Raw genomic sequence first — 13,441 nt, forward strand, 5'->3', positions numbered from 1 at the left:
ACTCTCAGAAAGAGGAATGACAGTTTTGAACAAGTATCTTTCAGCTTGACTATAGGTCCTTCAAATTGTCATACTGTGGCTGGCTGGTTTGGACGTTAACAATTCAGACATTTCTAGGACTTACTTTCTCCTGAGTTTTCAAGAGCTTTGCTCAGCCTATCACAAAATTAAGAATTTGGGTACGCAGCAAAAATATGTTAGTGTAGATGGATGTTTCATTTTTAATAAAGGTACTGGAAGACCTTCAGTTAACGAACCCTTCTGCAATAGCTCTCAGCCATGTGGTAGGTAGTGGGCAGTATTTGCTCCTTAACAAAAGACTACGGGCTCTGCAGCAGTTCACTGGAGGCAATTATAAACTCCAAAGTTTCCCTTCAATATTATGTGCCAATAATTCTGATGGATTTTCACAATTAACCAAAACTGTTTCAGGGAACCCAGGGTTAAAGTCCCATTTAGAGAGCAGCAATACCAGATTTCTTGCATCTGCACATTTTTCCAGTCTTCTGAGGAAATGATGTCTGGAACAAGATAAGTGCGTTACCCATCATGCTGCTTACGCGTTTTTCCTACGCCTTTTCCTATGCATGGCTTCTGTCATAGGTAGCATGACAGTGATAAAAGACATTTATAGCACAGCACTTCTCCAAGGTAGCTTTTGGCTGCAGTTTTGCTTCCAGCCATACCATCCACATTCAGACAACTTGCACTGTGTTGAAGCAGACGAAGTGGTTTGAGACTATGGGACTGGTAAATGGCTGTAGACAGGTCTAAAGTGTATTGTTTTTAAGCGGCTCACTGCTCAGAATGAAAAATGACACTGGGTATTCAAGTGTGAGCCAAAATAAATCCATTTTTAAATGGTGATGTCTCTCACTGAATAAAAATTGAAGGACCATACTCTGACAAGGGAGTACAGCCACCTACTTATGGCATGTCAGGACAGCAATAAGTGACTCACCCGCCCACCTACACTCCAAGGACACCAGGGCCTGATGTCTCTATCACAAAGTTGTCACAACACTGAATTTAGACAGTTTTTCCTACTGCCCACGGTCTGTACAGTATTCACCACTTTTTCACTTTTCCAGGTCATCAGCCCCTAAAATATCTCAAGGTGAAAATGAGTGGGAGTGACACTACACAACCACTTCCCTTTATTAGTAAACTTGTACTAATATTTGCTTTAAAACCTGTTTGTTGATAAATGCTAATTAAATACCAACTCAAAGCTTTATTTTGACCCTCTCTTGGGGTCTTTTGGACTCCTTAATTTGCAGGGCAATCAACAAATCCCACCAAATATTTTCTGTAAGGTGATTAAAACCACCACTAGGGAAAAAAAAAAAAAAGTAGAGGATTTTATATAGTGGGAAGAAAGTGGAGAGAAACATCTGGAGTGGAGAGATTATGAGAGTTCCCAGATGTGCCATCAATTTGTTGGTGATGTGAAAATGAAGCACAGCAGTGGCTTCTTCATGTGATGGTCAACGAGCTGCAGAGAATGTTGCATCTGCAAAGAGGTTCAAGAACTGGTTTGCCTGACAAGCAGCTTCCTGTGCTTTATCCTTTGAGGAGCAGGTATGTGCCAGGGGCTAGTGCACTACCTAATTTTGCTCTGTGTTTCATGGATGGGGGAATTAGGGCGAATGTTGTCTGCAGGTAAGAAAAATTACATTCTTGGTTCACTGTGGGGACAAAGCAAGCTAGTCAGGTGGAGAAGAGAATATAAAGGGAAGAGATAAAAATCATGGGTTAAATGGAAGTGTGAAAGGACAAAATTTCAGCCTCAGAGGCTGCTTGTATAACAATAAATCAAATGGGCCAGGGTCCAATCTCTGCAGACTGTTAGGATGGTACTGTTCACATCTGAAGAGCTAAGCTGTCTCCTTCATAATGCCCTCCCAAATACTGGTACATATTACACTCCAAACCATTGGCCAGACATTTCCTGAAAGACTGGTAGGTGACACAGACCAAGACAATATTTGGGACCAAAAATTGAGCTAAAAATAAAGCACTCCAGGCGATTATATGCTGGTGTTTGTGCCCAAGGTTTGCTTCTGCTTTGCTTTTAAGCATAGAGGAGTCAAAGAAGACAGAATTCTGCCCCAAGGATTGCTTATGGGGCCTTTATCCACAGAGAAGCTTTAGAGGTGGGGGGAATATTTGACTGAACCCTGTACTATCTGCATAGTCGCTCCATCTGTTTTATCAGTCAAATTGAGTCACTTGACATTTAAATAACATATTCTCACATAAGTTCCCAGTCTCCCAGAAGAACCTCAAGGCTTTGTGCACACTTGCTAAAAGCTAGGATCTCAGCCCCTGCAATCAGTGACCACTGTGTCAAGGCAATAGCTGAACCCCCTTCATGAAGCATCCTTTACTTTCTGTGTTCTTACTTACTCAGGAGTGATCTTAATTCCTCAGTATAACAGCACAAGTGTAACACACACACACACACAGGGTCACTCTGCATGCACAGCAGAAGCAGAAGCTCCTCTGTCCCTCTGACAGGGCGAGACACCTTTTCCTTCCCAAATTAGCTGTCCTGTGGTGAATGGAGTCTTAGCACTGAAGTTGAAGGGTGACTATTCAGGTCACAGAATCATCGAATGTTTTGGGTTGGAAGAGATGCCTAGAGGTCACCCAGTCCAACCCCCCTGCAGTGAGCAACTGGATCAGGTTGCTCAGAGTGCTGTCCAACCTGGCCTTGAATGTTGCCAGGGATGGGGCCTCCACCACCTCTCTGGGCAATCCGTGCCTGTGTTTCACCACCCTCCTTGTAAAGAATTTCTTCCTTATATCCAGTCTAAACCTACCCTGGTTTACTTTAAAAACATTACCCCTTGTCCTGTCACAGCTGGCCCTATTGAGAAGATTTTGCCCATCTTTCCTATAGGCCCCCTTTAGGTACTGAAAGGCCGCAATCAGGTCTCCCCGCAGCCTTCTCTTCTCCAGGCTGAACAAGCCCAACTCTCTCAGCCTGTCCTCACAGGTCCGATGGCTTTGCCTGAGTTGTTGATCATTTCGGAACTGCAGCTCAGGTCTGGGTGCTTCCTCGTGCCACCTTCTCCCCTCATCGACATAGCCTGGACCTTGGGAGCTGGGGAGGGGTTACATGGTTTTTACTGGTTTTAGGCAGAGAAGAAAGAAGTATTGTAGGATTTGAACTAGTTTGTTCAACAAAAGGCGGGTGATAAAAAATAATAATCCTTAAACCCCCAGATAATCAGATTGTGTTATTATTTGAGAATCTCAGTTTTCATGTAAAAACTAAAGCAGGAATTTAGTCCCGATTGCCTGAAAAATGAGTCCCAACACTCCAAATACCAGATGGCAAATTAAAAAGACCCAAATGTACTATTTTTCTTCTGTACATTAGCGGGGCTTAGGGAACAAAAAGATTCATTTTTATATGCCTTGCATTAGTAGTCTAATACAAAAATACTCATATCTATGTAATAGGAAGATAATTTTCTGAGGGCAGGCATGAGGTAGGAGAAAGTATGTGGAGAATGTGACAGTAAAGATCAGACTACACAGAATAAATGGTGGTGAGGTGAAATACACTGTCTTGGATATGTTTGAGAGGAACGATACAGGGCAAAGCAGGACGATGAATGAGGAAACGGGCAGAGAGAGCACCAAGGCCGTGGTGTGAGTTTAGAAGATATTGTTATTAACACTGATGTCTGGAGTGCAGAAAGCCAAATTTATGCTCCAAGTGCTGCTGTATGAGGTAGCTTGGTAGCAAAAGGCTACGCTCCGGCAAAGTGTTCATACTCCAGTTGCAGGGTAGAGTGGGAAAACTCCACTTCTGCTGATAGCGCTTGTTGCAGCCCTCTTGAGAAAAAGAAAAGTCCTCCTGTAAGAGAGTGCTTTTGCTGATATGTCTTAATCCACAGTAGGGGTTTCTGCTGGCACAGCTATGCTGGTTGCAGATCACACTTCAGCACTCCTCTGATTGATGCACATACCTCGCAACAGTTTGTCATGGGGATCTGGCCAAGGTCTGTGCTAGGACAGAGGCAGGCAGAGGACCAGGCAAGCAGGGTCAGAGAGCAGAAGAGTAGAGAGGTTTTCATGTTGCAACCAAGCAGAGAGTGAGTAACAGCAGAGAGAAAATCGACATGTTAAGAATAAACAGCACTCACTGCGGTTTACTGGCTTAACTTCTAATTCCAGCCATATAAACTTGGAGATTTTTTTGTGTAAAAAAGAAGTCTCTGTTTCTCATTGCTGTCTGGTGTTTTGTTGAAAGACAATTATAAGATATATCCTTTCTTAATATGAAGATATATTAGCCTGTAAACCTGAAAGACAGTTTGTGGCTGTTGAATGCATGCGTCTTTAAAAATCATGGGCTAGTGCTTCATTACATGTAAAAATTGCTTTATTTTGATCAAAACATTGTGTTGCCATTGCAGTTCTCCTCCACCCTTTAAATTTATTATGCTGGCTGCTCTTCAGATTTCTTCTAACTACTGTTGATACACCACCCTTTCACTGGCATTCCTTCTGGTTTCTCACATACTATTTATTGAAAACATTAGTTATCTCAGGTCCAGTGCTTTTCTTGCAAGGATTACAGGAGCTTGAGTTGCCGTGTGAAATTATTGCTGCAGCCTAATGAATGTAATTGATTTAATAGAGGCAAGCAATGCCCTGCTGAAATCTCTCAGATTACAATATCATTACTACACACTGTACTACATCTCTGTATACTATGCAGAGATAGGTCCAGTGTGTGTATGCACAGACTGTGTATACATACAATGGGCGCGTGTATGTGTGTTTATATTGCGTACATATGGTGGGTGCTTTATAGTATATATAGCCTGTTTATGGCTGCTCTCAATCATGCAGGGATTAGTAGTATTACCTGAAAATATAAAAACAGAGACAATAAAAACCTGTTTAAATTAAGGCCAGCAGTGAAGACTGGAATAAGGAAAGAAACATGGATCACTGACACTGCTGACAAAGCAGAAGCAGCAATTTCCCAAGCCAGTAAGCCAGCACAGCACCATGGAAGTGCCACTCACAGGGAACCGGTTGGAAGTTTCAGCTTCTGGACATCGGGGGCGGGGAGGGGGGAGAAATACACATTTTGTTCTACCACCAAGAGCTACTTCCAGATTAGAAGAATGCCAGCACTCATTTTCTGTTTTTCCAAACACAGGATAAGCTAGTTAATTATAAAAAGCCTTCCCTCCCATTTTAATATACAGTCTTTGATGTACAAGCTTCTATTTATTGCATTAGTGAAGTCTGAATCAGGAATCATCTTTCAGCTGTTTCTGTGACATACATTCCCCACCGGTACCTAGCTTTATCTGATGCTTATATACTCCACTGCCATACAGCCTTGATTAGCTATTGCTTGCTCTACACAGTGGAGAGAACTACAGAACAGTAAGAAGAATCACTATACCTAGAGAATACCAATTTCAGTATTACACCAGGAAAAAAAAAAAAACAAAACCAAACAAATAATGAGTGTCTCTGAGCCTTTACAGGTTTTTAAACTGTTGAGAAATTCTAGGGAATCCATGAGATCTCTTGAACCATCTTCAGTAGAAGTCAAATCAGGTCTATTTAGCATTGCAGAAACACTTGGTTAGATACTGTTATTAAAAGCAGGTCTCCACTGAAGTTCCTTAGGCTTAGTAGGCCAAAAGTATGACTTACGTCTTATGGCCAGTGGCATATAATATGAACACAGACAATAAGTTTGACATATCACAGTGTTCTTAAAGGACATGGTCTTTTAGCAGTCTGGGCTTGAAATTTTTAAGGGAGTAGCAAACAGTTGTATGGTTGGATCTTGGCATTCAGCACTGAATTTGCGCATAGGTATTAAAAGCAGAAGTCGTCAGGAGCTTGCATTGCTCTATTACAAGGAATTTTCTACTTTTTGGTATATTATTTTGTAGATAGTCTGAATTGGTCCCAAACCACTCCTTTATTTGAAGTGTTTTTCAGGATGCAAGTTACTAAAATCTTGAATTTGACAGTTTCTCTGATAATACAAATAGACACTTTAAGAAGCCTGCAAGCTGCCTGAACATCTACAAGAGCCCCAGGTACCAGGGGTGAGCGTTGTGGAGTCAGGGATCCATCCCAGACCTTAGGGCACCCCTTGCCTCTGCCGCAAGTGGAAGAGCAGACTGGGCAAACCTCCCCATAAGCAGTATCACAAGCCTCGTGACAAACCCAGCAGGTACCGCGGAGAATTCTGCCTTAATTTCAGCAGAAGCTCTTCAGGCTATTAGGTTTCAGAGAAAGCAGTCAGGCTCAATGAACCAGAATTCCTTCCGATCAGTTCTACTTACAGATGAGTTCACCACAGGTGGGAAAGTCACCCTTTCACTCTCCTGCTGTTGAGGTTTCTTCCTTCCTTTTCTTTTCAAATCTTGTTGTTTACAGCCCGTTTACACCATTTTGTACTAAGCCTGGCCATTCTGAGTCAGCACTAGGCAGTAGACAATCAATCAGTGCTGGCCTAGACCTGCAGCAGACTGAAAGCGGCACTCGCCTTCCCAGAAGGAGAAGGAGCCTGCAGCCACCGCTTCTCTCTGCGTACCCAGCATCTGAGCTGAATGGGAGTCTTGTTTTTGCCCTCCATGGTCACAAAATCCAAAGGCAAACTGACCATAGTGACTAGCCAGCAAACAAATCATGTGGTAATATTGGTTTGCACAACCTTCTCTTCAAGCAATCCTGACTAACGACCAAATAGCAGAAGAGCCTCCGCTTCCCTTTGTTAATTCTCCAGTGAAGGCATAGCTCCCCTCAGCTGCTTGTACAAACTCATTCAAGGAACTCAAATTAGCCTTTTTGGGAGAAGTTTTTAAGAAACTTAGATATAGCAAAATATAAGCGTGATGGGTCATTAAATATCTCTTCATTTGAAGAGACGCCCACTTTGGCATTCAGGAACAGTATCCTGAGACAGTATTTTCTCTGAGAGAGATGTGGAACTGAGGCTTTGACTCCTTGTGTACAGGAAGTTCTACAGCAGTTTCTATAGGAGCAGAATCATTGCCAAGCACTTGGTGTTAAAAATTACCAGGATTAAAAAAAACCCACAGAATTGCCTTAAGAATCACATTTTTTTTCCAAAACATAAACTTATGTCTTTCTATATTCTCCTACTTATTTTCTGCTTCTGGGGTTCCCACATTCAAGCTTTTTCCAACCACCGTTTCTTGCCTTAGCGAGCAAAGATTCCTGCAAGACCCCATTATACAAGGACATGCAGTTTTAAGAACAGCAACAAATACTGTGAGACTCACCATGAAATAGCAAGAGTTGGCAGCGCTGCAGCAAGGATATTAACTTTTGTGTCCTCCCAAACTGCAGTTTCTATAAATAGTGTCTGTCTGCTTTTACTCCTTCTGCAGTTAATTACATCAATTTTCCTGCATTTCCCCTTCTTCAGTGTCCCCGCGAATTGGTGTGTTAGCTGATGGACTGAAGCAATGCTTACGGGTGTTCCCCAGTAAATACCTTCAACATTAAGCTGTTGTAAAAAAAAAGTATTGCTACAAGGGGGGAGGTTAAGTGGGTAACGAACTGTCTCTGCTTTCCTGCTGCAGAAAGAGGCAACTTGCCACTGCGTATTATAATTTTTGGGAGGTGGGCCAGGCACAGCTCAGTGGCCACGGAATCATGACATGGCTGGGGCTTCTCCTGCAGGCATGTCCTGTTGCGTGTGCCCCATCCTGCCCCTTGTCTTTCACAGTGGAGAACTCGTTGTTCAGTGCTCTGGGCTTGCTTGGGCAAGACACTAAGAGGGAAATTCACCTCATCCAGGTTTGGATACCTACCAGGGAGACACCTTCCTCCATGCTAGTCACTTGTGACTCCTACCATCAGTGGAAGGTGGTAAGTGCTTTTGAGCATGGGCTTCACCTAACCTGTTCACCTACTTTAGGATGTTCTTGGTGCCCAAGAAGTGCCAGTCTCTGTCCACCAACTATGATGATACGTTTTCAGTAATTTGAGATTATTAGAGAGAAGTTCCAGATTTGAAAGCTCTAAATGCTGATCAGTAGCTCTATACGGTTAGTCCTTACAACTCAAATATTGATGGTTGTTAAGTATCTGCAGAGTGATACTTTCCACAAGTATCATGCCTATAAGCTAACTACAGCTACTCGAATGCTTTCTTTCTTTACTTTCCAGCCTCTGCTACACCTTGACTAGGTTCTTACCTAGTCTATTATACAGCAGTACAGATTTCTAAATCCTTTGTCACCAGTCCTTGCGGGTCCAAGGGGGCCAGCCGGCTCATTTGCCAGGAACATGCATGCAGACAGGGTCATAGAGCAGACGTGGCTGTTCAGGTGGTAGAGGAAAGGACATGGCACCCCTCTGTTTTCCAGGCAGGCTTCTTTCCACACAAGACACCAATCAAAGGTATGTATTTCACAGTGCTGCAGCTTCCTTCCCTCTCCATTACCCCACATGCCAGACACAGCCTGTTTGTGAACCACAGATCAGGCTGAACAGCAGGGTCGGGCTCATGGTGTGGTGGAGCAGGAGATTCTGCAACACATAGCTGCAGGATGCGAGACGCAGGTGCCCTTGGGGCACAGTAGATGGGGAAAAACATTTCAGTGAAACGGCTGCAGAATGTGAGAGACTTGCTAGATCCCCGTAACATTATTCTCACTTCTGAAGGGTGGAAGCTGCTCCTCAATAATGTCTTACCATTGCACTGAAAAGGTCTAGCGGGACTGCTCGGACCCTGCACAAGGTCCACTTCCCTTAATGCTGCAACACTGGACATCCCTCTTTGTCTTTCCCACGTGGCTCCTGCTCACCTTGGGACTCAAATCTCCCTTCTCTGGCTGTTGAGAAACTAAGGAAAGGGATTTGGAGGCTGCTTGTTGCACATATGCACATATGCCTCCCTGCGTGCATGCGTGTATCTGTGTGTATCTATGTACCTCCTGCAGAATGGAAGGAAATGAGGAATGATGCCATTTTGGCTGTTGCCTCTCCTCATCCAATTCTGGCATTTTTAGCAGGCTGTTCACACTGAAAGCCTCTTGCCTTCTTTCTGCTAGTTCGAAACATGTATGCCTGTCCCCTTTATGGAGAGCCAGATGGGATATGTCTCATCTGCAAAGGGCAGAACAGATTTTGTCTGATGTGTAGTACCATGTCTTTACAGCTATTTTTATAGCTCTCTAAGTCCTAGATTCTGACTGAGCCCTCTGGGTGGTTCCATAATATTAAGCATATTACTATTAAAATAGGTCATTTGGAACAAAGGTGATTCTTTATAAGAATGAGGGGTAATTTGATAGGTGTTTCTGGCAATATCCAACAGGAGAAATCTTTATTTTGGGATTATATAAATACTACAAAAGTGGCCTAGTAAATTAGACAATGTCTTAAAATTAGATTTGCTTCTGATGACAGGAAGAAGTTAATTGTTAAAATGGAATAATGATAACTCCAAGCATTCAAAACCCATGACAAGTCAATTCATGAGTTTTTGTATCAGTCATATATTTGGGATCCTTTCTCCTTGCCTATGGCATCTTCATCCTTAGGGTTCAGGTGGATGCCATTTTCAAACTGTTCCGTGCAACCATCAGGCCAAAGGCATTTTTTGGTGGATGTTTTGATTCTCACATACCCACATAACCCCAAACCATAGAAAATACTTCAAACACGATCAGAGTTGATGACTCTGAGAAGAGGAAAAAAATGGATACCTCATCTCTAAGCAACCAGCCTGCTCACATAATAAGAACTCGATAATGATTTCAAGCTGTAGGGTGTGTGGCATCTAAAAGGCCAAGTTAATACAGTATCTTGGGCCAGACAATCCCATAGTTCCTTCTAGCCTTAAACACAGTGTCATACCTGAAGACTCAGCTTTTAACGGCCTAAGCTATCACAGATGAGCTCATTGGGCATATTATCAGCATAACTGATGCTTAGAACCTTCTCTTTTTCAATTTTGTCCTTGATCTGAAGAAAATCTGTACAGAGAGCTTAAAATTCAAGAGATATTGGGCATCAGAGGCTGGTATTCAGGTTAATGGCAGGAGAAATCAGAGAGCAGATACCCAGCAAAATGCAGAGAGGTTTGGCCAGTGAGATGGAGGACGCTCAGAAGCAGCTATGTGACAACGAAAGAAGAGTCTGCACAGGAAAGAGACATCTATGGATGGCAGGGATGGCTCAATCCTCAGACATTCCTCAGTTTTAGTGCTTTGCCCCAATGACCCTGAAAAATAGCAAAGGGCCCACATTTCAGTTTAGTAAATCTAGTCCTTGGCTCTTGGCTCCTCAGACTTCTCCAGTTAGCTCACGTTTCTTGAGGGTGATACCTTCTAAGGACCACATGCCACCTGGACTGACTGAAAGCCAAACTCCTTCTGCCCCCTTTCCTCCAGAAGACTCCTTAAAAAGGAGGTGTAGGTGTATCCCAATTAACAAAAACAACATACTTGTCATTTTGCAACTCAAAAACTAGGGCCAGACTTGTGCATGTGTATTTTGTACAGGTTGAATTTGCAGCCTGCCTCTTATTTGCAACCTCATGCACTTGGACCATGTGGGCAGGGAGAGCCCAAATATGAGTTCAGATACAAACATTTATGCTTTCTCAAACCTTAGGCACGGTTTTACTTAGAAAAGGAAAGAAGAGTAAATTCTTGGGAGTATCTACATTGCCAAAGTCTTTGTCTAGCAAAGCCTGGCAAGCACTGTATTTTATAGGCACTTTAAAATAAGACTAACTCTTGTTTTTATTTATCATGGATTACATGTCCTCAGGTTTTAATACAAACACCCAGGACTTTGGACTCCTCACATGACTGAGAGGTGGTTATGGTCAATGGAAAAACCTTCACTGCCTAGTGATATTCTAGCTTGCCTATAATAATAATAATAATAATAATAAAAGAACAGTTTACTAGCAACAAAGAGAGTCACAGTCAATGATATGAGAACGAGAATTTTTCAGCTCTTGACCAGTGGGGTGTTGCATACTTTCTACTTGTTTTTTACAGTGAAGCTTTGCAAGGGTGGCCCTTGGCTGGCGTGCTCAAATACAAAGGCTTTAAACTGTTTTGAAAATAAGGATTTAGCAAACAAACACAGGAGTCTTCAGAGGCTCCTGCCCAATTGTTTGTTATCTTTCTGCTGCTGTGTCTATTTGTAAAACTCAGCTATCTGAGCTGGGGATTTCATAAGAACTTTCAGCTTCTGTTTAATATCTTTAAACTTAAGTTTTTTTCCTGTTGCTCTTTTATTTGTGGAAGAAAGCTTGTTAAATGTGAACACTGAATGCTCCAAACCCAAACGCAAGTAAAACAGGTTTTAAAATATAGCCCACTGACTTATAAACCATCTCTGATAGTTGTGGGGTTCTAACTGACCATTTGGTCACCATCTGGTGTCGAGGATTCAGCCAATATCGCTAAGTCTAAGCACAACTCATCCCAGAGATTAGATTCTGCAAACTTGCCAATACACAGGTGTTTTCCCTAAACAAGTAGCTTCAGGGGTATGTCAGCATTTATCTTTTCTTACCTTGACTTGAGCACTGGTGACTGAAAGTTTAATGTTACTACACATCCAAGCTAGAGGGAAAAGATGAAGCCTGAACGGTGCTTGAGGTCTCAGGGGCCAGGGTGAGCCAGCCCCATGAAACAGTGGGTCACAGAGGCTGGCAGGCAAGTGGCCAAAAGGTCCAGCAACCTGCTTTTTGGAGTATCCACAGCCGACGAGGAGCCCTCAGGTGCGTGAAGCTCAGTTTCTGGGAACATCGCAGCGTGTTACTGTGACCTCCTTATCCCATTTTGGCATTTCTGAAGAACAGGAAAAGGACTTTTGTTCATTCCAGCTCACCTGTGAAGTTAACCCCAAGTGTAAGCAAGTCAGGAACTGGTTAACCAAGGCAAAAAAATGGACACAAAAAATTAAAATTGGGAGTTTTTTAATTTTTTCTCCTTTTTCTGTATGGGATAAGTACTTTTTCCCTTATCAACAAAGGAACAGACTTAGGAAAGAAACCCAGGCCAATTCTCCCCTTTCCCCTTGCACAAACTAAAACCTTGTTGTTTCCATATTCCAAGAGCTGGGAAACCCAGGATATCCCTGTTAGGTTTGCAGCATCATCGCAAGAGTTGAGAGCAGGATCGGTAAAGGGTTTGTGGCTTCACACAGTACCACTACCAGGCCATGTGCTGAATTAGCACTCACCTCATTTCTCAGGGCCTGAAAGGGATTCGTAATTATCTACACACATTTAAAAGCAACTACAAACATACTGCAAACAGGGGAAAGGAAGATGAAGATATAGCACTGTGTTACAACCACAGGCTGTAAGATTCAGAAGCAATGGCTTTCACTTCTTGGTTTGCAGGCACTTTGTCACGGCAGCATCAGAACTGTGGGACCCAGGTACTCTCCCCAGAAGATGCCCCAGGTCTGACCTGACTTCGAATCAAGACTAGATGTGTAGATTTTATGCTTATTTTCCGTGATAACAAGAAACCTGCTAACAAGTATCAGGGGCTTGCTATTGTACTCAATATGATCCCACCTTGGGATATCACAGGATCATGCCACAAAATGCATCCACCCTACAGTTTAGACACGGCCTGGAGTGACCCGTGGCAGCCTTTCAAACTGCCTGAGGAATCCCATATTCAAAGGGTGCACTGTTAAATCCCAACCTAAAGTGATGCTGCAAAGTCTTTAGTCATGTCCGGTAGCAATAATCTTCAGTATTCTCGTATTATTTGTTCTTTAAATGTCTGCATCCATTTACTTTCTCGTGACTTTAGACTATGTCTTTTGATCTGGATTATTCTCTCTTTTCCATTTTAAGGCCATCCATCACGCTTTCCACCTTCACCCGCAACTACAGCTCTCTCTCCAGAAAGCGCGGAGCGGAAACCTCGGAGCAAGAGGTAGCATTTTCTTTCCCTCACTGGAAAGACCTACCACAAGGGACTAGAAAAATCCACATAAAACTGAACACACGCTACAGCTCACCGCCGCCTGGGCGTGTGCGGGGCTGGCGGCGCCTAACGCTTTCCATCAGAAACCTCATTTTTGGTTGTTGGGGCTGTCCCAGGCACCACGTCCGTCTGTCCGTCCGTCTGGCACCGGCTGAGCGGGCGCAGCAGATAGAAGCGGGGAGTCAGGAGGCTTCACGCTGTATCTCCCGTGCTAAGTGCAGGGGCGGGAACGATCCTGGCGCACGGTTTCAGTCAGAAAGGGGGGGTATTTTGAAATGAGTCAGATGATGAAAAACTCCCGGCCGCTCCTCAGGGACCTCGCATAAAGGCCGGTGCAGAGCTGCGAACACTTCAGCGGAAATTTTTTCTTTCTACACCCGAACCTCCTCCTCCCTCCTCCTCCTCCTCCTCCTCCTCCTCCTTCTCCCCACACGCAA

The 13,441-nt window shown here is 43.4% G+C and overlaps 1 protein-coding gene across 1 annotated transcript in view; it reads left to right on the top strand.

The window, feature by feature from the left end:
- Nucleotides 1–3,622: 3,622 nt before the first annotated feature.
- Nucleotides 3,623–13,441, top strand: part of LOC104125231 (probable phospholipid-transporting ATPase VA) — a 124,700-nt gene continuing 114,881 nt past the window's right edge. The window contains exons 1-2 of the mRNA XM_009637655.2: nucleotides 3,623–3,663; nucleotides 12,872–12,953. Coding sequence (XP_009635950.1) covers nucleotides 3,623–3,663; nucleotides 12,872–12,953 — 123 coding nt within the window. The remainder of the gene's footprint in view (nucleotides 3,664–12,871; nucleotides 12,954–13,441) is intronic.

This window comes from Egretta garzetta, unplaced genomic scaffold, assembly GCF_000687185.1.
Source record: "Egretta garzetta isolate BGI_Z169 unplaced genomic scaffold, ASM68718v1 scaffold504, whole genome shotgun sequence".
Classification (NCBI taxonomy): Eukaryota; Metazoa; Chordata; class Aves; order Pelecaniformes; family Ardeidae; genus Egretta; species Egretta garzetta.